Genomic DNA, 25,356 nt, shown 5'->3' on the forward strand with positions numbered 1-25,356 from the left:
AATCCTATGTTCTTCAGGTTGTAACTTCCTTTTGATACCTTAAGTGACAGAATTTAAGTATATGTACCAGGAGCGTAGTATGAAATGCTCTCCTGAACAGGATTTGACAGTAACCTAGAAAGTCATATCCATGACCTGTACGCAGCACAGAGATAGATAAGTAATACTGTCATCTTTAAGTACTACAGCATGGAGCTGGGCAAGGTCATTTCTCATAACATCCATTTTAAATGTAAAATGTAGGAGTCTTCACGTTAAGTCCATTCCTGAATGATATACTGAGTCCTCCAGAGTCAGTGTTTCTTGGAATCATTGCACATTTTTTCACATGTGGGATTTCATGTCTGTTTTCATTCATTGTGGCTCATATCAGGATGCTAACACTGAAAAAAGTCAAAATAGAATAATTAAGAAGACAAATTGTAACAGTACATTTTCATAAAATAATGTATACTTTACTTAACGAGAACAAAGGTAGGATTTCTTGGGTTTATTAAACTCATTGACAGTTAGAACGCACATGTTATGTAATGCTATTGTGATTCATACCACGCACCGCTGCCATTTTCTTGGTCACCAGGTGCTTTGGCGGATTTGAAAAGCAAGTGGGTTGGTAGGGGTTAGTGGGATTGAGAGGGAAAGCGCTAGAGAGCTTTCTGATGTGTGCTGTTGGTAGCTTCAGTTTGTGTGGTTTGTTCAGTGTTTGAGGGTGAGCATGCAGACTATTAGAGAGATTTTAGTAGGGTTAGTGGTCAATTGTCTGAGTCATTTTCTGCAGGTTAGGTTGATCCATCGAGTTAAAATCATTCTACAGTGATTTGCAGAAGTTTGCTTTTTTCTTATCTTTCGATGGCCCTGTTTCGGGCAATTAGTTTTTCGTTGTTTCGCTGTTTCTGTTATGCTGGGTTGGCGGTTTCCTTCAATATTTCCCATTTAGCTTGGTGAGTTAAACAACCTTGTTTTTAACAATTTATTAAACTATCACATAATGAAGATGATCTCTATGCAGCATTTTAGATTGTGGTACAACTTTAAAGCAGACATGGTAAACAATAACTTTATTGCAGACATGCTGTTTGGTGAATCAGGGGCAGAATAGGTGGATTATTTCTGCTATGTGTACTATTAAAGCAGGTCAGACAAAACCTCAAATCAAAATGAGTGAAGAAGCAAGCATTTTGACCACTTTAGCACATCCCTTAACTTCTCCCTAAACTACGTACTGTGGCAGATTCTCAAAACCTTTTGGTGCAAATGAGATGTGTAATCACTGCTCATCATTTGCACCAAAAAAGATGCTCCTCCAGCCTCATGGACATTTGAAAGTGCAGAGGGAAACGGCTGACGATCAGAGACAGGAGTGTGACCCGACAGATAGAGTGGTGGACAGCCTGAGGAAAGCAGCCGTCTAAACTCCAGACAAGGCGGCAAGGGCATCCCATGTAAAGAACACACTATACAGAGTTGTGGTTTTCCCCTTGTGAAAAGGAAGAAGACTGATTCCAAAAGAAGTGCCACACGTCATAAGCAAATGAAGATATAAAACAGAAATTCGCCAAACTACTAAAGAACGCCTCCCAGTGATCCTAGTGATTTCCATCTGTTTGAGAGTCATGCAACTCCACTATTAGAGGGCCTTGGAAATTGAATTTTAAAATCAGAAGGACCCCAAAAAGAAGACACACTATAAGAAGGCAGCTAATTAAAGCTTTTCCATTGTGAAGGTTGGACCCTAAAGAAAAGCTTGATGGAATCCTATAGAAAGCGGTTTCCCACAGAAGATATAGGGGCCAATTCATAGAATTCGGCGCACAAGTGGCGCACGCGGCTGGCGCACAGTGTGCGCGTGCGGTAGTCTGCGCCAGCCGCGTGCGCCGAAACACATTCAGGCGCACATCGTATTCATGGATTCCAACATCCACAACCAGCCGTGGCGCAGAGTGGCGCAGCGACCCTGCAGCAGCGTCAGTTACGCCCCCAAGAACGCCCCTCGCGCAGGGAAAAGCCATCAAAATCCCCAATCCAGCGCAAAGGGCAGCAGCAAACGCAGAGCGGGGAGCGTGTATTTCAGGGGTGTGCGGGTGTCCCCACACGCGATAGGCCTGGGTACGTGTATGACAGGGGTGCGCGAGAAAATCTACACGCGATTGGCCTGGGTACGTAGATTTCTGGGGTGCGCGAGAAATTCTACACGCGATTGGCCTGGGTACGTGGATTACAGGGGTGCGCGAGAAATTCTACACGCGATTGGCCTGGGTACGTGTATTACAGGGGTGCGCGAGAAAATCTACACGCGATTGGCCTGGGTACGTGGATTTCAGGGGTGCGTGAGAAAATCTACACGCGATTGGCCTGGGTACGTGTAGTACAGGGGTGCGCGAGAAAATCTACACGTGATTGGCCTGGGTACGTGGATTTCAGGGGTGCGCGAGAAATTCTACACGCGATTGGCCTGGGTACGTGTATTACAGGGGTGCGCGAGAAAATCTACACGCGATTGGGCTGGGTACGTGGATTTCAGGGTGCGCGAGAAATTCTACACGCGATTGGCCTGGGTACGTGGATTTCAGGGGTGCGTGAGAAAATCTACACGCGATTGGGCTGGGTACGTGGATTTCAGGGGTGCGCGAGAAATTCTACACGCGATTGGCCTGGGTACGTGGATTTCAGGGGTGCGCGAGAAAATCTACACGCGATTGGGATGGGTACGTGGATTTCAGGGGTGCGCAAGAAATTCTACACGCGATTGGCCTGGGTACGTGGATTTCAGGGGTGCGCGAGAAAATCTACACGCGATTGGCCTGGGTACGTGTATTACAGGGGTGCGCGAGAAATCCTACACGCGATTGGGCCTGTGCGAGTGGGGCAGTGTATTACGTGGGTGTGCGGGAAGTTGAAGAGGTGAATTGCCAGTGTGGATCCTCCCAGGTCTCCCCTCTACCCCCTCCACGACCTCTGCAGGCAGCCCACACCACAGGGGACTACCCTGCACCCCTGGTCATGTCCCACAGGCAGCCCATCCACCATGGGCATGCCCCCCAGCCAAGCCACATGTCCCCTTGCACCCCCACCCCCCAGCACCGTGGGGCACCTGCCAGCAGGCCCCAACCATGTCCCACTCATGTCCCCTTGCACCCCCACCCCCAGTCACCAGGGGCAGCCTCCACCAGGCCCCCACCCATGTCTCCCACCACCCCCACCCCTCCAGTCACCAGGGGCAGCCTCCACCAGGCCCCCACCCATGTCTCCCACCACCCCCACCCCTCCAGTCACCAGGGGCAGCCTCCACCAGGCCCCCACCCATGTCTCCCACCACCCCCGCCCCTCCAGTCACCAGGGGCAGCCTCCACCAGGCCCCCACCCATGTCTCCCACCACCCCCACCCCCCAGTCACCAGGGGCAGCCTCCACAAGGCCCCCACCCATGTCTCACACCACCCCCACCCCCCAGTCACCAGGGGCAGCCTCCACAAGGCCCCCACCCATGTCTCACACCACCCCCACCCCCCAGTCACCAGGGGCAGCCTCCACCAGGCCCCCACCCATGTCTCACACCACCCCCACCCCTCCAGTCACCAGGGGCAGCCTCCACAAGGCCCCCACCCATGTCTCCCACCACCCCCACCACCCAGTCACCAGGGGCAGCCTCCACAAGGCCCCCACCCATGTCTCCCACCACCCCCACCCCTCCAGTCACCAGGGGCAGCCTCCACCAGGCCCCCAAGGCCCCCACCCATGTCTCACACCACCCCCACCCCCCAGTCACCAGGGGCAGCCTCCACCAGGCCCCCACCCATGTCTCACACCACCCCCACCCCTCCAGTCACCAGGGGCAGCCTCCACCAGGCCCCCACCCATGTCTCCCACCACCCCCACCCCTCCAGTCACCAGGGGCAGCCTCCACAAGGCCCCCACCCATGTCTCCCACCACCCCCACCACCCAGTCACCAGGGGCAGCCTCCACAAGGCCCCCACCCATGTCTCACACCACCCCCACCCCTCCAGTCACCAGGGGCAGCCTCCACCAGGCCCCCACCCATGTCTCCCACCACCCCCACCCCTCCAGTCACCAGGGGCAGCCTCCACCAGGCCCCCACCCATGTCTCCCACCACCCCCCACCCCTCCAGTCACCAGGGGCAGCCTCCACCAGGCCCCCACCCATGTCTCCCACCACCCCCACCCCTCCAGTCACCAGGGGCAGCCTCCACAAGGCCCCCACCCATGTCTCCCACCACCCCCACCACCCAGTCACCAGGGGCAGCCTCCACAAGGCCCCCACCCATGTCTCCCACCACCCAGTCACCAGGGGCAGCCTCCACAAGGCCCCCACCCATGTCTCACACCACCCCCACCCCTCCAGTCACCAGGGGCAGTCTCCACCAGGCCCCCACCCATGTCTCCCACCACCCCCACCCCTCCAGTCACCAGGGGCAGCCTCCACCAGGCCCCCAACCATGTCTCCCACCACCCCCACCCCCCAGCAGGCCCCCACTCATGTCCCCTTGCACCCCCACCCCCCAGCACTGTGGGGCACCTGCCAGCAGGCCCCCAACCATGTCCCACTCATGTCCCCTTGCACCCCCACCCCCCAGCACTGTGGGGCACCTGCCAGCAGGCCCCCAACCATGTCCCCTTGCACCCACACCCCCCAGCAGGCCCCCACTCATGTCCCCCTGCACCCCCACCCCCCAGCACTGTGGGGCACCTGCCAGCAGGCCCCCAACCATGTCCCACTCATGTCCCCTTGCACCCCCACCCCCCAGCACTGTGGGGCACCTGCCAGCAGGCCCCCAACCATGTCCCCTTGCACCCCCACCCCCCAGCAGGCCCCCACTCATGTCCCCCTGCACCCCCACCCCCCAGCACTGTGGGGCACCTGCCAGCAGGCCCCCAACCATGTCCCCTTGCACCCCCACCCCCCAGCAGGCCCCCACTCATGTCCCCCTGCACCCCCACCCCCCAGCACTGTGGGGCACCTGCCAGCATGCCCCCAACCATGTCTCCCACCACCCCCACCCCTCCAGTCACCAGGGGCAGCCTCCACAAGGCCCCCACCCATGTCTCCCACCACCCCCACCCCCAGTCACCAGGGGCAGCCTCCACAAGGCCCCCACCCATGTCTCACACCACCCCCACCCCCCAGTCACCAGGGGCAGCCTCCACAAGGCCCCCACCCATGTCTCACACCACCCCCACCCCTCCAGTCACCAGGGGCAGCCTCCACCAGGCCCCCACCCATGTCTCCCACCACCCCCACCCCTCCAGTCACCAGGGGCAGCCTCCACCAGGCCCCCACCCATGTCTCCCACCACCCCCACCCCCCAGCAGGCCCCCACTCATGTCCCCTTGCACCCCCACCCCCCAGCAGGCCCCCACTCATGTCCCCTTGCACCCCCACCCCCCAGCAGGCCCCCACTCATGTCCCCCTGCACCCCCACCCCCAGCACTGTGGGGCACCTGCCACCAGGCCCCCAACCATGTCTCCCACCCCCCCACCCCCCAGCAGGCCCCCACTAATGTCCCCTTGCACCCCCACCCCCCTGCAGGCCTCCACTCTTGTCCCCCTGACCCCAGGTCCTGACGAAACGCAATCATGGCAGTAATGGGCAGCATACCCAGCACAAACACCCAGCCAAGGATTGCATCCACCCACATAGTAGATGCAATTACATGATACAACCCCAATGGCAAGTATGTAAATGAACACATGTCCGTCACACACACATACACAATGGGTGCAAGTGAATGTCAAAACCCATATCATGACATGCATGAAACCAATGAGAAAATACCACAAATGTAAGTAATAAATATATGTATTAAAGATGAAAATGAAGTAAAGAAATAAAACACACAACAATGGGGATGACAAAACAAATGGTCCATGTCCGAGAACTAATAGAAAAAATCAAAAAACAAAGGAATCCAAAAACTAATGTAGTCCAAAGCAAAATAATGGGGGGAAAAAATAAGGAAAAACCATTGCCTCATGGTGAACACAAATATAAATCCAACAAATGTTTTCCAAACATCAAACTATGTACAAGAATAACCCAGGGTCCATGAGCCGAACACCATAAATGAAACCTACTACTACTAACTAATAAAAAATATATATACAGAAAAGTGGCCATTGTCCGAGCGGTCCAAAAAAAACTTAAAAAATAAAGGAAACCTAACACTAACTAAAGAACTATATACAATGGCAGCGGGCAAGTCCTGCGGCTCACTCTGTGATGTTGCTGGCCAGGGCATCATCGAACTCCATGTCGATGTCCCGGAGGCGGGACTCTGTCCTGGCCCCGAGGTCTCGCAGGGACAACCCCGTGTCCACCTCAAACTCCCTGCGAGCTTCCTCGAGGCACTCAGCCCGCCTCAACGCCCGACGCATGGAGAACTCCGCCCTGACCATGGTGAGCCGCTCCTCTTCCGCCCGCTGCCGCTCCGCACCTATCCGCTGGACCAACTACTCCCACACGGAAGACACTGCCATCCCAGGGTTCTCCTGCCCTCCGGCCGATGCCTGCCCCTCTGATCTTGATGGCCCCGAGCCATGATGCCTCCCACGTCGAGCCTGCTGCTGCCTCCGACGCCACTGCCTCTGCCAGCACGACGGCATCCAGGCTGATGGAATCCACCGATGCCGTCGTGCACGTGCCCTGCCAGATGATGCCGGCACATCCTCCATCTGCAGGGGGACAGTTGCTGGTGTGTCCACCCCAGCTGGACCTTCGACTCCCGACTGTGGCAGGGATGGGGTCCCCACCGAGCTGGCTGCGTTGGTCGGGGCAGGTCCACAGGGGGCCCTGGTGGCATCTGGGCCGGAAGACGGCATGGAGCACGACTGGCGCATAGCCTCCACAGAGGAGGAGAGGGTCGCCAGAAGGCCACACACATGTAGGAAACCCCCGACCATGGCGGCTCCCAAATGGTTCACGTACGCACGGTGCTCTTCGTGATGATGTGCATGCTCCTCCCGGGAAGCATGCACCTCATCACGAATGCCAGCCGTGCGCAACGCGACACCAATCAGGACCCTCTCCACACGGCCAGGGGTCCCCTCGTCCGCAGGTAGAGGAGTGTCAGATGACATGGACATCTCCCCTACCTGCGGACGGGCCTGGGATGGGGCATCCCTGCTGGTGCATGGTGGTGCAGTCACAGTGTCAGGGACAGTGACATGCACAGGCACCTCCATGGCGACCTGTGCTGCCTCCTGCCCCTGGCCCTGGACTGCACCACTTGCACGAGCGGGGTTGCCCCCACCAGGCCCCATGTGTGGCTCAGTAGCGGCCTCCTCCCCCTCTGTGGAAACCACCAACCTGGATGTCTCCACGCCGTCTTCCGCCGGTGCAAGCCCCTGTGGGGGCTCACCCACCCCTTCCGCTGCAGCCGTGGCGGCATCCCCGCCGCTCTGCTCCACAGCGCCTTCTCCGCCCTCTTCTTCACTTGCCACTGTGTAGAGGGAGACATAGAACACAAGCATCAGGGTTCTGTACAATGGTCCCCTAGACAGGAAGCAACAGCAGATGAGTGGCACTGTCATACATCACTTCCATCATGTCCCTCCACAACACATGGGTCAGTGCAGGCAAAACACATACAGTAACAGGCATGGCGCATGCCATGGACATTGGCATACATGACCAAGGGACTCATGATTCATGCAATGTTGGTTTTAAACTCACATGCATCATGGGTCTTGCCATCACATGCACACACCTCACCGTAGTTCCATCCATCTGGCCTCGTACACCACAGACGCAGTGGATACAAGGATGACTAGGCTGCATCAGTGAATCTGAACATTGTCACAAACATGTGTCATGCATCCATGGCAGTTACAAGTCACAGACACGCAGGTCAGACACACACACATGGACACCATACGTGTACATGGGACCAGCACCCATCCCTCACCCCCACCCATGTCCAGGAACAGAGACTGCCATGCTTCCATGTGTCCATTCCGCACAGAGCCCCCCATGTTGCAATAGAACACATGCACCAACCATGTGGTTCACACATCACTGTACTCACATGCCTGACCATGATGTCCCTGCACACACACATACGTACATGGCCTATGTCACACATACAGGCAGGTATCAGACAACCAGCACACTGCAACATGCCCTGTCTCACACAGTAATGCTTGGCCACTTACCGGCCAACTCCAGATGGGTCTGCCTCCAAAGGATCTGGGCGTGGAGCGCTGGGTCTACGCGTTCCAGGACCCTCATCTGGATGTCACTCAGGCGTGCCCGGCCCCCCTCCGCGAGGCGCCGGGCCTTATTGAGGGTCCTGGACCTCAAGTCCTCCCAGCGCTTCTTGATGTGCTTGATGTCGCGGGTTGCCACCCCCTCCGCGTTGATGGCAACCACTACATCGTCCCAGATCCTCTCCCGTCCTTCCTTGTTGGCGCGTGGTCTTCCGAAGAGGGCATCATAATGCCCCAGGACATGCTCCACCAGGACACCAACTTCCTTCTCACTGAAGCTGGTGGCCCTCTGCCTCTCTGGCTGGGGGTCGCCACTGGTCTCAGATGGTGCTTGCCCCGACATGGCGACCCCCGAGGCAGGCGTGGGTGGGCAACTGGGTCCTGGGGCTGGGCTGTGGAGCGATGGTATCCCAGTCGGGAGTCTACTGTTCCAGCAGGGGTGGACACAGCAACTGGACCCCTGCAGATGGCTGATGTGCAGGCACCAAATGGCAGGGCACGGTGGCAGCAGGCAGGCAGGCAGGCAGCAGCAGATGGCACGTGGGAGGCTGCTCAGGGCACTGGGGGGCAGTGATTCGGCCTTCTGGGCAGGAGCGTGGTCTTCCGTGTGTATTCGCGTGGCCAGCTTGATACGGAGTGATTTGGCACGTGAAAAATCTGCACGTCAGCGTGTAATTCGAGGAAAGGCCCTTAGCGCGTAAGCGCGTCTGCACGCATACGCATTTTCATTGGACCAAAGGCCCTCAGCGCGTGAGCGCGTCTGTGACGTGTCGTGCGAGGGTGTATCCCTCATTGCACGTGATGACAGAACACACGTGGATTTCAACCAATCGCGTGTGAAAGTTCACGGCACCCCGGAACACACGTACCCAGGCCAATCGCGTGTAGATTTTCTCGCGCACCCCTGAAATCCACGTACCCAGGCCAATCGCGTGTAGCATTTCTCGCGCACCCCTGTAATACACGTACCCAGGCCAATCGCGTGTAGATTTTCTCGCGCACCCCTGTAATACACGTACCCAGGCCAATCGCGTGTGGAACTACCCGCGCACCCGGAAACACACGTACCCAGGCCAATCGCGTGTACGCTCGCTCCCCTCCGATCACACGCGATGACACCCGAATACGGGAAACACGTGCACGGCAAAAGACGTGCACAGGCGTCAACGAGTCCGCCCACACGGAGCGCGGACAGCATAAAAGTGCGCGCAAACAACAAACGCATATATACAGCGACGATGAATGCCCCATTTGTTGCTGCACTGATCGTGGGACACCGCAGGAGGAGGAGAATAGCCAGGGCACGCATTTTTGCACCACGGACAAGCCTTTTTGGGATGCCTGACGACCAGGTCTACGGCAGGTATAGGTTTCCACCCCATATCATCCTAGACCTGGTCAGGGAGTGGGAAGATGACCTCACATCCCCCACCCTTTGCTCCCAAGCATTGAGCCCCTTGGAGAAGATGCTCAATGTCTTGCATTTTTTGGCCACTGGGTCGTTTCAGCGGACCACTGCCATAGTGGGGGGGGTCTCACAGGCCACGCAGTCACGCTGCCTACACCAGGTACTGGCAATCATGACAGCGCGCCCCTCAGTCCGCAGGCACATATACATGCCCAGAACACCCGCAGAAAGGCAGGCGGTTGTCCTGGATTTTTTCAGGGTGGCACACTTCCCCAAAGTGCTCGGTGCCATAGATTGCACCCATGTGGCCCTACGTCCACCTAGGGCCACTGAGCACATCTACCGAAACCGCAAGCACTGGCATTCCATCAATGTACAGGTGGTATGCGATGCAAAGGGAATCATCACCTCTGTCTATGCAAACTACCCTGGCTCCACCCATGACAGTTTCATATACAGAATGTCCGCCCTGAGCCGGGCCCTGGAAGCTGGGCAGCATGGCGACACATGGCTCCTAGGTCAGTACAAATGCCCTTGCACATGCTTGCAAGTCACACACAGACAAACATCCCAACCCTAATAATCTCAATTATTATTGCCTCCCCAGGGGACAGTGCCTACCCTCTGAGCAACCACATGATGACGCCAATCCGGAACCCCACCACACCACCCCAGGTAAGATACAACGCCGCCCATATTGCAACCAGGGGCATAGTGGAGCGCACATTCGGAGTGCTCAAGTCACGTTTCCGCTCCCTTGACCGCTCTGGTGGGCAACTACTCTATGCACCACCAGTAGTGTGCAGGATCATTGTGGCAGCATGTGTCCTGCACAATGTTGCAACACGGCAGGGTGTCCCGGTGGACATGGTGGTGCCCCCACATCCCCAACCACAGGCACAGGCGCTGCCCATGGGAGGGGACAGGGCACGTGGCGAGGAAGCCCGGACCCAGCTTGTGGCCACATTTTTCACCTAAACTCCCACCCCTGCGGAGTGCACACAGGCCTGGCACATACCAGGTGACAATCGATGATGACAAAGTGACAGTCAACTGTCACAACCCTACCACCCTGAGATAGTTGCCATGGAAGTGCCAAAATGGTCTGCATCCCTAGCTATATAAACACAAGCTATCCTGTGCAACCAAAATGCACACATATGACATGTGACATGACATGGGCCATACACAAGTATTCCAAGGTGCAATGAGGCAGGGGGGGGGGGGAATAAGGGAACACAGAGAACGGTACTACTAGGCCAGGTGTCATTGAGATTGTGCAAGTGCAGGGGTAGGGGGAAGGGAAAAGGGGAAGGGTGGGGGGCAGTCCAGTACAGGGGAAGTAGGCCAAAAGAATAATACATAGGTCGCCTGGTGGCAACTGCAAAGGTAAGTGCAGACAAGTGCTGGGAAGGGAGGGCTGTAGGGATAGAGAGACAGTACTGCAGTGCAGGGGTTGCCAGGGTGGCAGTGCAAGTGGACAGTGGCTGGGCCAGGGACCGAGGTTGGTGAGAGTGTCCCAGTAGCAGCTCCTGTGCAGTTCCAGTGAAGAATTCTGCAAGGGAGAGGCAGAGAGTAAGCAGAAGCAAAGAGGAAGGTCTTGAGGTGCTTCCAGAACTGGAGATGGTTCCCCTCAAGTTCAAGTCAGGCAGGAAGTCTGTTCCAGGGGGAGGGCCCTGCTGCGGAGAGAAACCTACCCCCAGCTAGTTGCTCTGAGAAGCGGATGACCTGGACATGCAAGGTGTGCATCACACACACCTGCAAAACAGGCCATGGCCATCACTGTCATGTCAGTCAAACCCTCCCAAACATCAACATGACATGGCAAGCAATACCCATACACTGACGCAGTAACAATAAGGTACACATTGCCATGTCCTAAATGTACAGTGGCATCGGACAATGATGCCTGACCCGGAATCAGATGAAATGACAGACCAACAAAATGTCCCACCCAAAATAAGTCGTTTCCAAATGCATTGCAACAGTCGTAGACGTAACATCACAATGAATGCCTGTCTATATGCACATTATGCATTGCAAAATCAACACTGCAGCTCATGTGTGCAGTGTCCCACTCCTGCATCACACTGCTCAGCGCACAGCACAGTGAACAGCCATTGCGTGTGATGCACACCCTGAGCATCACATCTAAGTGACAGACTACATCAAACATCAAATTTGGCATGTACTGGAACCATAATCGGTCACAGAACATGTGCTGCCGGGACACAGTGGGCACCAGAAGGCAAACAGTGTACACGTGGATATGCAAGGGTGGGAGTACATGGAGTGCATCCGAGTGCAAGTGTGTGGTTCTGCAGGGACATGCACTCCACATATGCATGTGCACTCAAGTGACCATTAGTGTTCCCTACACATCACATGTGAACATCCACCATGTGTACACCCCAGCATGTCAAACCACAACTATCCCCTCGCACCTGAAAGGAAAACACAACACATGAACAGGCACTGATCAGCAGAACACAACATGTACATAGGACAACAACATTACAATGTCAGAGTTCCCATCACACTGCAGGGCAATGCAACTATCAACAACAACCCCCCCCTCCCACGCAAATGACCATGACCCACTGAACAACTGCACCTGGGTCATGGAGCCTCCAACCCTCATTTCCACCTGGCCACAGGATCACCTTTACCCTTCGTGTCCATCTCCCACCTTGTGTGTAAAAAGATGCCTGAACCCTCAGTATCCACACTCATTTCCAAAATCACAAAATCCAAGGCATGAAAACGAACCCAAACACCCTCCAGTAGATGGCTTGACGTAGCAGTACCTCACAAACGCCAAGTACTACCACAATGATGCAACAACCAAGGTAGCACAGCAGAACAATGTCACGACAGGATGTGAGACATGTGTGGTACATGACATAGGATGATGCACCATGAATGGATGTGTACTGTCACAGGTCCCCTGTACAGGCGCGGGAGTCTCATGAAACAACCACCCACACCATGTCCCGGGTGCCTGCAAGGTCAAACTCACACAGGCCCCTGAGATCATGGTGGGGAATGAGGTTCAGGGATATGCAGTCGGGACAGGTGTAGACACACTGGATGACTGGAATGAGTGGCAGGTGAGGGGAGGAGGAATGACACATGAAACTAGGGAATGCACGAAAATGTACAACCTGCATGAACACATACACAATCCAAACAAACTTGGACATCATTGTCATGGCCTTCTGTAGTCCAGGCTCAGGAGTGGTACGAACCAACCACCCCCTCTAGGGTTTTGGCGCCTGCAAGTTCGGGGCTTACACAGGCATCCGCAACCCCAGTGGGGAAAGAGGGTCAGGGAACGTTGCTTGGATAGGCACGGGAAGCAGGAACACCGGGTAGAGGGTACAGGTTTCATAATTGCATAGGATCACGGGTGATTAGGGAAAAAAACATACCAAATAGGACCACACATACATCCATGCATCAGTACACTCCCCAGCAAGCCTATGCAGGGCAGTTTGTAAGGAAAACAACAAGACACTTAGCTCTGGTTTTGAGTGCTGGCCTCCTGCCTGCGCACTCTCAGGGCCGGTTACAGGAGCACTCCAATGCTGCAAAGAGAGACACAGTCAACAACCTGTATGTGCCAATTACACGAAAACACAACACAAAACATGCCCCATAGCAACAAACTACTCTACAAACAGACAATCAGTGCTCGATGCTTCGTACCCATATATAACATCACCCCTGTGACGGGTCATACACAGTCAATGCAGTAAGTCAGGCGCTGGTGGGTGCGTGGCAAATGGAACACCAATGCGTCACAATTCACACAACATTCAATGTTCCCTGGGTAAGCAGACAGACCCATATGGCAAGCCATGACTACAGAGCAAGTTGCGTACCACCATGACCAAAACAAAGTTGGCAGTGCATTTATCATGAAGTACGTGGAATAGACATGCACTGCACCCAAGTATGTCCCTTGCTGTATGTCCCTGTGAGCTGCCCCTTTCCATGTCTCGGAAGGCTACATGGTTGATACAAGTGCCTCAATGAACCTTGGTGTACCGCAGGGTATGTGCCACTGCCCCTGCATGTGTCCCAGACAACCCTACTATCAACAGCCATCAGTCCACAAACACATCTGAGCTGCATTGTGTGCTTCAACACCAATATTCGTCTAAGCTCACCCTCAGTGCTGTGACTAAGCCTGCATGTGCAACTCGCCTGGTGCAAGCTTTGCTGTGTCGTGGCCCCCCTGTGATGCTCACCTTGCCTGGAGTTCCTTGGAACATGTCAGCAGTTCTAGGATGTGGGTCTGCAATCACTGTGGCTCTGCTCGTGCACACATGTGCATGTGGGCACCAACAAACGGGTCAGGAATTCCGTCGTCCAATGGGCCATGTCTGCTGGCAAAGGTGCTCTGGTGCCTCATCCCCCTGCAGAAAGTGCATGAAACAAATGATTAATGCATCAAAGTGATCTGTGTGTGTCTCATCAGGCATCTCATTACTTGACCATGTCAGAGAGTCACATCACAAATCACACCATCAGTCCGTCTTTGACTTCCAAAGTGTGGAACACTATCTACAGCATGAATTGCAACAGGCACGTGTACAGGAAAGAAATGAGACATAATACACAATGCATAGCAATCAATGTCCACATTAATCATGACACACCCCATCTAGCAAAAGCTGAACAGTGGACAATTACACCTAAATCATACCCACTAGGGGTGTCAACACAAGTCACAAAGCACCAGACATGCCACAGATATGACAGTCCAAAGCCCTTGTGTAAAATTCTGTAACACCGAACCATCCTTGCGAGCCCATGGATAAGGGAGGCAGGAGTGGCATATGTGAGTCAAGGAACCCAAGCAGCAAACACATACACAAGACAACCATGAAGGGCCCAGCTGGAACAGACAGTGGATGCCTTCAAAAACCACAAGGCACCGCACTGTCACATGAAAGCACAATAGACTACAAATTTTAAACTAACTCAACTATTAACTAATTACACTAACTATGGAAAACCTACATTACCTATTTAAACTAACTATCAAACAGAAACTTAACTAACTAAACTAAATGAAAAATCAAAAATGGCCACATACGACCCGGGGGGGAGGGGAGGCACCCAGGAGGGGGGAGGTACAGGGTGCTGCTCAACATCCACATGCGATGATGCTGAGCCAAAAAAAAATACCTCCATGGGCTCAACGCCTGCACAGCACGACCTATGTGGGAGATAGATGGTCGTCCGAGTCTGGCTCATCCCGGAAAGGAGGACGTGGCACAGTAGCCTGGCCACGCCTAGCCGCAGCTTGCCCCTCGTCGGCAGCAAGTCTGCCGGACAGGTGAGCCTGGTTCTGTGTGGCGATGTTACATAGGTCTGCATGCAGAACCTCACGTGATACACGTGCTTCCTCTTGCAAGGTAGCACGTGTAACACGGAGTTCCTCCTGCAAGGCCTGGCTGGACAACCGCTGCACCTCCCGGCAAGCCTGTAGCTCAGCCGAGATGGTGCGCTCAAGCTGTGCAAACCTCTCCTCTGCCTGCTGCCTCTGGGACATCATAAGGACACCCAGAGTAGATCTGAGGGAGGCATACTCCTCCCTCAGGGCATCCATGTGCGCCTCTGCGTGAGCAGCAATTGCTTGACGCAGAGATGACATTTCAGCCTGGCGTGCCCTGTCTGAGGCCGCCATGCCCAGCCTGAGCGAGCGGGCCGTGGACCGTGCCGCCTGCTGCTGGAGAAGCACCTGCCTAGCAGGGGGGAGCACAGATCGGGCCACACGCTCCATGCTGTCAGCGATGTTCTCCATTGCTGCCCCCTGCCGTTCGGAATTGGCAGTCATGTCTTGCTCCCACTCAGTATACAGCGGTTGCGCGCGGCAACCGCGTTGCCGGGCTTGACCCCTGCGGGACCCAAGGACCGGAGGTCCTCGCTGTGTTGGCACCGCCTGCGGCTGCACGACTACATGCCCCCGTCGACGTGATGTCCCAGGCACATCAGTGACTGGTGTGGAGGGTGACCCTGCGTCCCGATCCACCACGGGCGGAGGAACCAAGACTGTCTGATCCCTCAGTGCAGGTGTCGCAGACAGAGGAGTGTCCACATCAGAATCACTCACCCCTGACACATGGACTTGATGCTCATCCAACTCAACATGGACGTCAGAGTCGTCATCAAGGCTGGACTCATAGGCAGCCAGAGACAGGATGGACTGCAGCACTTGGGGGTTTTCGTGGCCTACCACCCCACGACCCCCACTAGTGCCGGGTTGATGTGGTCTTACCAACCCTGTGTCTGGCATGACAACACCATCCTCTGCATCCATTGCGTCATCACCTGAAAAATAGAGAGGAAAAGGTCACTACACATGTCAGAAGCACACAACACACACACACCGACAGCAAAGGCATCCGGCAGACATGTGACACACAACATATGACCTGGCATGCATGCTGGGTCTACTTTGAATAGCTACTGTGATCAGACCTGTTGAAAGGTGGCAGTTTGCATGGAAGTGGGTCTATGCAGTGCTGAAAATGTGTACGCCACTCACTACCTACATATACAAGCACTCCATGGTGTGTGCCAGGAAATGTGAAGGCAGTGCAATGTCAAATTCAGACATCACGTGCATTGTGTATTCAATGTGTACCATGTCTAGCAGCCAAGCACCCCTCCACCCCAGTACCAAAGCAGGGATGCCTAGCATGGTATCAAAAGGCTGCCCATACACCTGTGTATTGACAAGCAGTGTTGACTGGCATCAACAGCTTAATTTGATTCAAATTACAACACTGCAAATGATGCTGGGACAGTGGGCAGGACACATGATGGAAGATCCGGAGGCCAGCCACGTGTGAAGAAGACACGACAAGAGTTGGACAGAGTCATTGGCCATTGAACAGGCTGAGGCCTGTGAGCCACACAGATTGTCAGAGCCTAAACATGTGTGCAACGCAGGACTGAGCCACAGTTGACATGGGGAGGCCGATAATATGGCAGGCAATGTATGTAACCAAGGACTTGTATTACAGTGATCATCCAGTCAAGGACACATAGGGGCATGTGTGCAATGCACATGGAGCATGAATGGGCACTCATGTCCCTGCGGGACATCTGACCCATGCACAGTACAAGTGGGATACCCTGCATCGAGTACTAAGGCTGTACCACACGGCATATGTCTGGCAGTTTCTAAGCTGGAAGTTAGCATCTACACAGGACACATGAACAAGAAACTACACATTGGCAAGAATGTAGCAGACCAGTGCAAAGGTGGAACTGGGGTGCAGAGTGGCGGAGGAGGGGCAAGGGAGCATGCCCACATGGAGTCCCGCATGCAGGCAGAGGAGACATGCATGACGGTAGCATTGCATTACTTACACATCAGAACCATGTACACGTCACATGTAGCAGCAATCATGCACAACACATCCCACAAGTGAAACACACACGTCCTCAACAACTACGCATCAACACTCACTGGACTGGGCATCAAAGTCCAGCACCTCTCCCACACTTTCGACCAATTCTGGTGGTATGAACTCCGCAACGAGAGCCTCATGCGGAGTGAGTTCTTCCTCCTCTGGTGCAGGCCCACCGCCAGTCACCAGAGTCAAGTTGTAATTTGAGGCACGCTTAGCCTTAGTGCTGCGCTTGATGTCATTCCAGCGCTTTTTGCACTCCTGCGCCGTGCGCACCTCATGGCCGAATGAACTGACATGTTCCGCAACATGCTTCCAGTGGGTGTCACGTTGGGCAGCCGTAGTCTGACTATTGGCACCCACTAGCATGTCACGGCTGTGTCCCCGCACGTAGTCCACGAGGAAGTCCAGTTCCTGCTTACAGAAAGGCTTCTTCCTCGACGTGCAGGAGGTCGTGGCTGTGTGTGGGGTCCCAGCCTGTGCTGCAGGTGCAACCTTCCTCCTCTTGGACTGTGGCGCAGACCCTGGCTGGCTAATGCCGCCCTGACCAGTATGGCCAGTGGGTTCGGTGGATTGAGCCGAGGGAGTGGCAGGTGGAGGGATGACCAAAGGCCTGACTTGTGTCAGTGGCAGCTGGGTGCCCACTAATGGACCCTGCGCAGCAACATCAGCTGTGGCAGGGTCATTGACCGCAACGGTCCTGGTTGGCAGACTCACAACCGGGGTGCTGTTGGGTGCATCTGCCCCTGCACTTGCCAACACCCGGCTGTTCGGGGCAGCAGATGACATGACTGCCCCAGGGACATGTGTCTTGGTCTGAGCAGCCCGGCGTGCCCCTATGGTTTCCCCCCTGGCCTGTTGGAGATCTACCAAGGGCTCTTCAAGTGCCAACGCAGCCTGCGCTGGCAGACCCTGAGCCTGGGTGGCGGTGTCCACAGCTGCACCTGCAGCTACCGCTACCCTTGGGCCCGTGGCAGTCGATGGAACGGACTGCCGGGTCATACGGGTGCCAGTGCCAGATGCAGGAGCTGCATCCCCCGGAACCACAGGGGGTGGTGGCATGGCTGCACCAACACATGGCACAACATTGTGCTCAAGTGGCGCACCCCTGCCTCTTCCCCCTCTGTGGCTGCCCTGGACACCCTGGAGTCCCCCTACTCCCTGGTCACCACGGCCACGTCCCCGACCACGCCTACCATGAGGAGTTCGCCCAGCTGAGGCGCCCCTCACCTTTGGTGGCCTCTCAACCATGGCACAGATGTAATAGTGCTGGCACAGATGGAGTGGTGCCAATGGGAGGTGTACAGCACAATTGACCTGGGCAATTGGGGTGAAGGGGGTGGGAAGCAAGATGTTAACAGCCCCCCTGCACCTGCAAGGCTGTATGTGACCCCGGTGATGTGGTGACGGGTCACGCAACGCTCAGGCACCCCAAGACTGCAGTAAAACCGTGCACGCAACCCTGCAGCCTACGTGCGTGGATTTAACCTCCCGCAGTACGCGGTGGCACCCAGTAACACGAATAACGCGTACGCGTGGGACACGCAGGCTACGATGACATCGAAAATGGGTGCAATACACAGGGGCACCCGCAGTGGGAAAAGGAGCGTTTGCGACTCACCGTCTGACTAGCGCGATGCAGAAAAACACGCGTAGCCAATACCCCCGCCAAAAGAAGAGATACGTCCTTGAGAGCTGTGAAGTAGATGGCGCGCGAAACAACTGAAAGCAGCAACACACGTCGGTCTCCACGGAAGGCACGTACAGCGAACTGCTGGGCCCGCTCACCTTTAACCCGTGCTGAGGGAAACGCACGCGCGCGTCACGTCACATGCGGACGTGCAGTTTTTCACACGCGATTACGCGCATTACACGCGGACGTGCAGTTTTTCACGCGCGATTACGCGCATTACACACGGACGTGCAGTTTTCCACACGCGATTAGCCTGGGTACGTGTGTTTCCGGGTGCGCGGGTAGTTCCACACGCGATTGGCCTGGGTACGTGTATTACAGGGGTGCGCGAGAAAATCTACATGCGATTGGCCTGGGTACGTGTGTTCCGGGGTGCCGTGAACTTTCACACGCGATTGGTTGAAATCCACGTGTGTTCTGTCATCACGTGCAATGAGGGATACACCCTCGCACGACAAGTCACAGACGCGCTCACGCGCTGAGGGCCTTTGGTCCAATGAAAATGCGTATGCGTGCAGACGCGCTTACGCGCTAAGGGCCTTTCCTCGAATTACACGCTGATGTGCAGATTTTTCACGTGCCAAATCACTCCGTATCAAGCTGGCCACGCGAATACACACGGAAGACCACGCTCCTGCCCAGAAGGCCGAATCACTGCCCCCCAGTGCCCCGAGCAGCCTCCCACGTGCCATCTGCTGCTGCCTGCTTGCCTGCCTGCCTGCCTGCTGCCACCGTGCCCTGCCATTTGGTGCCTGCACATCAGCCATCTGCAGGGGTCCAGTTGTTGTGTCCACCCCTGCTGGAACAGTAGACTCCCGACTGGGATACCATCGCTCCACAGCCCAGCCCCAGGACCCAGTTGCCCACCCACGCCTGCCTCGGGGGTCGCCATGTCGGGGCAAGCACCATCTGAGACCAGTGGCGACCCCCAGCCAGAGAGGCAGAGGGCCACCAGCTTCAGTGAGAAGGAAGTTGGTGTCCTGGTGGAGCATGTCCTGGGGCATTATGATGCCCTCTTCGGAAGACCACGCGCCAACAAGGAAGGACGGGAGAGGATCTGGGACGATGTAGTGGTTGCCATCAACGCGGAGGGGGTGGCAACCCGCGACATCAAGCACATCAAGAAGCGCTGGGAGGACTTGAGGTCCAGGACCCTCAATAAGGCCCGGCGCCTCGCGGAGGGGGGCCGGGCACGCCTGAGTGACATCCAGATGAGGGTCCTGGAACGCGTAGACCCAGCGCTCCACGCCCAAATCCTTCAGAGGCAGACCCATCTGGAGTTGGCCGGTAAGTGGCCAAGCATTACTGTGTGAGACAGGGCATGTTGCAGTGTGCTGGTTGTCTGATACCTGCCTGTATGTGTACATAGGCCATGTACGTATGTGTGTGTGCAGGGACATCATGGTCAGGCATGTGAGTACAGTGATGTGTGAACCACATGGTTGGTGCATGTGTTCTATTGCAACATGGGGGGCTCTGTGCGGAATGGACACATGGAAGCATGGCAGTCTCTGTTCCTGGACATGGGTGGGGGTGAGGGATGGGTGCTGGTCCCATGTACACGTATGGTGTCCATGTGTGTGTGTCTGACCTGCGTGTCTGTGACTTGTAACTGCCATGGATGCATGACATATGTCTGTGACAATGTTCAGATTGACTGATGCAGCCTAGTCATCCTTGTATCCACTGCGTCTGTGGTGTACGAGGCCAGATGGATGGAACTACGGTGAGGTGTGTGCATGTGATGGCAAGACCCATGATGCATGTGAGTTTAAAACCAACATTGCATGAATCATGAGTCCCTTGGTCATGTATGCCAATGTCCATGGCATGCGCCATGCCTGTTACTGTATGTGTTTTGCCTGCACTGACCCATGTGTTGTGGTGGGACATGATGGAAGTGATGTATGACAGTGCCACTCATCTGCTGTTGCTTCCTGTCTAGGGGACCATTGTACTGTACCCTGATGCTTGTGTTCTATGTCTCCCTCTACACAGTGGCAAGTGAAGAAGAGGGCGGAGAAGGCGCTGTGGAGCAGAGCGGCGGGGATGCCGCCACGGCTGCAGCGGAAGGGGTGGGTGAGCCCCCACAGGGGCTTGCACCGGCAGAAGACGGCGTGGAGACATCCAGGTTGGTGGTTTCCACAGAGGGGGAGGAGGCCGCTACTGAGCCACACATGGGGCCTGGTGGGGGCAACCCCGCTGGTGCAAGTGGTGCAGTCCAGGGCCAGGGGCAGGAGGCAGCACAGGTCGCCGTGGAGGTGCCTGTGCATGTCACTGTCCCTGACACTGTGACTGCACCACCATGCACCAGCAGGGATGCCCCATCCCAGGCCCGTCCGCAGGTAGGGGAGATGTCCATGTCATCTGACACTCCTCTACCTGCGGACGAGGGGACCCCTGGCCGTGTGGAGAGGGTCCTGATTGGTGTCGCGTTGCGCACGGCTGGCATTCGTGATGAGGTGCATGCTTCCCGGGAGGAGCATGCACATCATCACGAAGAGCACCGTGCGTACGTGAACCATTTGGGAGCCGCCATGGTCAGGGGTTTCCTACATGTGTGTGGCCTTCTGGCGACCCTCTCCTCCTCTGTGGAGGCTATGCGCCAGTCGTACTCCATGCCGTCTTCCGGCCCAGATGCCACCAGGCTGTGGACCTGCCCCGACCAACGCAGCCAGCTCGGTGGGGACCCCATCCCTGCCACAGTCGGGAGTCGAAGGTCCAGCAGGGGTGGACACACCAGCAACTGTCCCCCTGCAGATGGAGGATGTGCCGGCATCATCTGGCAGGGCACGTGCACGACGGCATCGGTGGATTCCATCAGCCTGGATGCCGTCGTGCTGGCAGAGGCAGTGGCGTCGGAGGCAGCAGCAGGCTCGACGTGGGAGGCATCATGGCTCGGGGCCATCAAGATCAGAGGGGCAGGCATCGGCCGGAGGGCAGGAGAACCCTGGGATGGCAGTGTCTTCCGTGTGGGAGCAGTTGGTCCAGCGGATAGGTGCGGAGCGGCAGCGGGCGGAAGAGGAGCGGCTCACCATGGTCAGGGCGGAGTTCTCCATGCGTCGGGTGTTGAGGCGGGCTGAGTGCCTCGAGGAAGCTCGCAGGGAGTTTGAGGTGGACACGGGGTTGTCCCTGCGAGACCTCGGGGCCAGGACAGAGTCCCGCCTCCGGGACATCGACATGGAGTTCGATGATGCCCTGGCCGGCAACATGACAGAGTGAGCCGCAGGACTTGCCCGCTGCAATTGTATATAGTTTTTTAGTTAGTTAGTGTTAGGTTTCCTTTATTTTTTAAGTTTTTTTTGGACCGCTCGGACAATGGCCACTTTTCTGTATATATATTTTTTATTAGTTAGTAGTAGTAGGTTTCATTTATGGTGTTGGGCTCATGGACCCTGGGATATTCTTGTACATAGTTTGATGTTTGGAAAACATTTGTTGGATTTATATTTGTGTTCACCATGAGGCAATGGTTTTTCCTTATTTTTTCCCCCCATTATTTTGCTTTGGACTACATTAGTTTTTGGATTCCTTTGTTTTTTGATTTTTTCTATTAGTTCTCGGACATGGACCATTTGTTTTGTCATCCCCATTGTTGTGTGTTTTATTTCTTTACTTCATTTTCATCTTTAATATTATATATTATTATATATTATATATTATTATATATATTATATTATTATATATTATATATTAAATATATCTTAATAATTATGGTCACCAACGGACCACTTTAACTGTGTTGCGCCCTATGGTCGCTAACGGACCACTCGAACTGTGTTGTGCCTTATGGTCGCTAACGGACCACTTTAACTGTGTTGTGCCCTATGGTCGCCAACGGACCACTCGAACTGTGTTGTGCCTTATGGTCGCCAACGGACCACTTTAACTGTGTTGTGCCCTATGGTCGCCAACGGACCACTTTAACTGTGTTGTGCCCTATGGTCGCCAACGGACCACTTGAACTGTGCTGCGCCTTATGGTCGCTAACGGACCACTTGAACTGTGTTGTGCCTTATGGTCGCTAACGGACCACTTTAACTGTGTTGTGCCCTATGGTCGCTAACGGACCACCTTGATTGTGTTGTGCCCCATCATCATTAACAGACCATGCACTCTAGCCCACACTGCGCTTCGTGAATATCACGCCCTCTACCACTAGGCGTAGCCCCAGCTTCAACCAGCCACCTGCACTATACTTTTTGTGCCACCCTAGCCAGACATCTCAGCCAAACAAGGAAAGTAAAGTGCATCTGCGGACCACACTAACTACCATGTGTAGAAATTTGACCTCCTCGACCCTCCTAGCTACAATCATGACCTTTGCTACCCTCAGCTCTCGCCCCCCCATTGATAGAAACCTGAGACTCAGGGCAAGGCTACCTTGCATTTACGAACCTAAAAGAAACAGTACGAACAATACTGCTAGATTTCCATCTTTACAGACACACATGGATAAGCAAACTCTAGCTACGACACCTTTAATTCCAACCCTAACTCCTACTCACCCCTACCAAAAGATACGCCAGAGTCAAAATAAGCACACAAAAAGACTCGCAAGTCATCCCATTCCCAACAACACCCTAACTCTTACTGGATCCCTTATCAATGCCAGATCCATGGTAGCACATGCAATTGAAATTGCTGACATACTGAACAACAGTAGCATTGACTTCCTTGCCGTAACAGAAACCTGGCTCCATGAGGCAGCAGGACCCTCACTGATGTTAGCCATACCTGACAACTACCAGATCCACAGAGTAGACAGACCTAATGCTAAAGGCGGTGGCCTAGCAATCATCGCAAAAACCACCTTGCCTATCTGACTCACCACCTCACACCCCTGCGCTTCCTGCGAAGTACTTTCAGCAAAAATGCAACTCTCCAATAACCGCACGCTAGCCATTCACCTGATCTACAGGCCCCCAGGTCCCCTGGGAACCTTTGAAGATGACCTTACTACCCTCATAGCGAACAATACCCAAAAACACTCGCAAATGTTGCTGATGGGTGACTTCAACATCGGCTTCAATGAATCAGGCAATAAAAATGCCCTTTCTATAACAGCTATCCTAAACGACCAAGGCCTTACCCAAAAAATTCTCTCCCCTACACTTGCTAAAGGCAGAACCCTTGACTGGGTCTCAGAACTCAACTGTAACATAGTCATCACCTCCATCACCCCTCAACTATGGACCGACCACTTTCTAATAAATTTCACTGCCACACTTGACCTCCCCAGTCCCAAGACTATCAAAATGATACCACCACTCCCCACCAGAAATAAAAAAGATACTACTACAGAAAAACTTATCCCCCTCCTCCTCCCCACTATTAACGGTCTGAAGGACAACACTGACCCAGATACACTAGTAGACACCTTTAACAAAGCTATGTCTCACGCACTAGACACCATTGCACCTGCAAAATTACGCAAAGCTAAGCAAGAAGCCCACCTCAACGCCTGGTTCACCCCCCACCTTAAGGACCTTAGAAAGCAGAAACGAAAACTCCAAACCATCTGGCGTAATTCGCCCACTAACAACAACAAAGCCAAGTTAACCCAAGCTACAAAACACTACAAGTCTGAAATCATCAACACCAAAAGAAATGTATTCAATGACAGAATTACCAATGCCAAATCGAATACCAAGGAACTATTTGCCATCCTCCGGGAAATGGAATCCCCTATCCAACCATCTGACACGGTCCCAAAGGACAAGATATGGTGCACTAATATACAGAATGCCCTATCTAACAAAATCTCCACCCTTCAACTTAAAATAACGAACAAAAAAGACGCCCTCTCTCTCACTGATCAACAACTGCCTCCAGTAACTGAACCTACCACTATCCCCCCTTTTAGCTTTAAACCGATCTCCATCATCGACACTGAAAAGGCCATCCTCTCACTGAAGCCCTCTAACTGTAAGGGCGACAGCTGCCCAGCTCAAATAATAAAGGACGCTGCCAGAGACTTAGCCCCTTTCATCTCAAAGCTCATTAACTCATCCTTCAAATCTAACACAGTGCCAGCCAACCTAAAAGAATCCTGGGTCCTCCCCCTTCTCAAAAAACAAACCCTCGATCCTTCTATCCCGACTAACTATAGGCCCATTACCACAGTGCCCTTCCTACTAAAAATTATCGACAGAGTAGCCTATCTCCAAATTCAAGAGTACCTAGAAGCTTATCATCTACTAGGCTCGCGCCAATCGGGCTTCCGCCCGCTCCATGGCACGGAAACTGCCCTGATAGACCTCAAAACCAAAATTGAGGAATTTAAGGATAATGGGAAAACAGCGCTGCTACTCTTACTGGACTTGTCAGCAGCTTTTGATTTGGTGGACCATGCAGTCTTATGCAACCACCTCAAGCTGGCTGCCAACTTCACAGGAGACGCTATAGCTTGGGTCCAATCCTTTCTAGCCAACCGGACTATGAGAGTGTTCTCCTCCACTACCTGTGCTGACCCCATCCAAATCACATGTGGAGTCCCACAGGGTTCCTGTGTCTCACCCACTATGTACAATATCTTCACCAAGCCATTGTTCGACAAGTTGGACAGTCTGGGCGTCACCTACACTAATTACGCAGATGACAC

The 25,356-nt window shown here is 54.5% G+C and overlaps 1 protein-coding gene across 1 annotated transcript in view; it reads right to left on the bottom strand.

The window, feature by feature from the left end:
* Positions 1-226: 226 nt before the first annotated feature.
* LOC138505002 (embryonic protein UVS.2-like) overlaps positions 227-25,356 on the bottom strand; it is a 98,261-nt gene continuing 73,131 nt past the window's right edge. Inside the window, exon 5 of the mRNA XM_069625361.1 lies at positions 227-383. Coding sequence (XP_069481462.1) covers positions 370-383 — 14 coding nt within the window. The 3' untranslated portion in view covers positions 227-369. The remainder of the gene's footprint in view (positions 384-25,356) is intronic.

Source organism: Ambystoma mexicanum, chromosome 11 (assembly GCF_040938575.1).
Source record: "Ambystoma mexicanum isolate Mex_15411 chromosome 11, UKY_AmexF1_1, whole genome shotgun sequence".
NCBI classification, from domain to species: domain Eukaryota; kingdom Metazoa; phylum Chordata; class Amphibia; order Caudata; family Ambystomatidae; genus Ambystoma; species Ambystoma mexicanum.